We start from the raw sequence: 2,178 nt of genomic DNA, 5'->3' as shown, positions 1-2,178 counted from the left end.
CAAAGCAGTTTAAAATGTCGCCCATTTGGAAGACTGACAGACAGAGAGAAGAGAACTGAGAATGCGGGGGGATGGGGAAAATGGAGTGAGGGATTTGCATGAATCCCCTTAAATAGGGGGTGGCTTGTGGGGTTGAACAGAAGGACCCCTGGAGCCCCTGGTGTGTGGAAGTTGCTCAATTTGCAGCTGCAGAAAAGTGTGTGGCCTCTCCCCAGTTACAACTATTGTTAATCTGCTGCTTTCGAGACAGCACTGGCCCCCCCATCACAAACAGGACAGACATGGTCCCTGCTGCAGAATTTGGCTTGATTTAGCTCAGAACGTTATAGATTTGAGAGGTGGGTTTCCGTCTACCGATTCACATTTTGTATTCGGGTCACACCCACAAAGTGCCGGGCACTGCTCACACCCACTGGAAGCCATAGTCCCTGCCTCAAAAGACTGACTGACTTTGGTTTCCTTTAACATCTGAGACTGTAATTTAAAGACATAAGGCAGGGGTTCTCAAACATTTGTACGGGTGACCCCTTTCACACAGCAAGCCTCTGAGTGCGACCCCTCCTCCCCATACATTGAAAACAAGTTTTTATATATTCAACACCATTATAAAAGCTGGAGGCAAATCAGGGTTTGGGGTGGAGGCTGGCAGCTCACGACCCCCCAGTAATAGCCCAGTGACCCTATACACAGCTTGAATTGTTCTAGTATTTTATCGTTGGAGAGGTTTGAATGTCCTCTGAAAAGATACGATGTTCAGCCAACAAGCCAGTCAAAGCTCATCCAACAAAACCATATCCGACACAACTCCCACTTCACATTACGCCTCTGGAGAATATTCGGGAGATCCTCTTGCGGATCTCCCTCGTCTTCACACTGTAAACAATTGGGTTTAACACAGGGGGGACAAAGAGGTAGGCATAGGACAGAAGAATATGCACAAGCCCAGGGGCATTTTTCCCGAACCTGTGCATAACAGAGACAGCAATTATTGGGACGTAAAACAGTAAGACAGCGCAGATGTGCGAGACGCAGGTGTTCAGGGCCGTGAGGCGCTGTTCATGGGATGAAGTATTAAAAACAGTCCTTAGAATCTTAACATACGATAGGATGATGAACACTGAGTCTAAGCCGTACGTGACGAGGATGGCAAATAATCCGTAGATGTTATTGACGGTTGTGTCCGCACATGCCAGTCTCATCATGTCTGGGTGCAAGCAGTAGGCGTGGGAGAGGACATTGCCTTTGCAGATTGGCAGCCGTTTAATCAGAAAGGGGAAAGGGAAGAGCATGCTGGTACTTTTAATCACAATGGCCAGCCCGATTCTCACTATCCTGGGGTTGGTCAAGATGGCCACATAATGCAGCGGGTCACAGATGGCGACGAAGCGATCCAACGACATGGCCAGTAAAATCCCCGACTCCATGAAGGAAAAGGAGTGAATCGAAAACATCTGGGCCAGGCAGGCATCAAACGGGACATCTGCAGCATCGAAGAAGAAGATGCTGAGCACCGTGGGCAGGGTCGACAGAGACATACCAAGGTCATTGACCGACAGCATGCAAAGGAACAAATACATGGGCCGGTGGAGATGCCGGTCTGCACAGATAATGCAGAGAACAGTGCAATTCCCTACCATGGCGGTGATGTACAACACACAGAAAGGGATCGAAATCCAGTGGTAAGCAGCTTCCTGGCCTGGGAACCCGGTCAGTTGGAATGTGGCAGGATGGAAGCTGGTGCTATTGAAATCCATCATGATGAGCAGTCACTGTGCCAGTCAGCTCCAATCCCCTGTGTAAATGAAAAATGAACCTGACAGTTACCTTGAGACCAGGTGACAGGGAAGGGACCTGCAGTTCAGCATTGACTTGCAGAATCCCAATGTACAAGGGCCCTCTCTGGCAAGCCTGGGGCTGCTCTCCCCAGTGAAATCAATGAGGAGTTGTTCTGAATCAAGCCTGAGGAGCCAGGTTCCAAGAATTCATTTCTAGCCCTAGCTCTTTTAAAGGGAACCAAGAGATTCTGCTCCCACAGTTCTGCCATCCACAGTTCAAGAAAGTTCATCAGGAAGGAGGCTGATAAATTGGCCCCCCACTAGTCACATTCAGAGTAGAAGTAAGGTGCACATTGTCAACCGCAAGGGAAATTAACTCTTGGAATGACTTAGCAAGGGCAGC

General features: G+C 48.9%; 1 protein-coding gene across 1 annotated transcript; it reads right to left on the bottom strand.

Moving 5' to 3' along the window:
• Positions 1-812: 812 nt before the first annotated feature.
• LOC144278121 (olfactory receptor 51I1-like) lies at positions 813-1,757 on the bottom strand. The gene has a single exon (XM_077839318.1). The coding sequence runs from the start codon at positions 1,755-1,757 to the stop codon at positions 813-815; it is 945 nt and encodes a 314-aa protein (XP_077695444.1).
• Between the last annotated feature and the right edge of the window lie 421 nt (positions 1,758-2,178).

The sequence above is a fragment of the Eretmochelys imbricata genome, chromosome 1 (assembly GCF_965152235.1).
Source record: "Eretmochelys imbricata isolate rEreImb1 chromosome 1, rEreImb1.hap1, whole genome shotgun sequence".
NCBI lineage: Eukaryota > Metazoa > Chordata > Testudines > Cheloniidae > Eretmochelys > Eretmochelys imbricata.
The sequence above is the reverse complement of the archived record's forward strand: the minus strand, read 5'-3'. Positions and strand labels throughout refer to the sequence as shown.

What these genes read in the sequence shown, in the direction of transcription:
- LOC144278121 (XM_077839318.1), bottom strand. Translation starts at nt 1,757, where the DNA reads ATGATGGATTTCAATAGCACCAGCTTCCATCCTGCCACATTCCAACTG.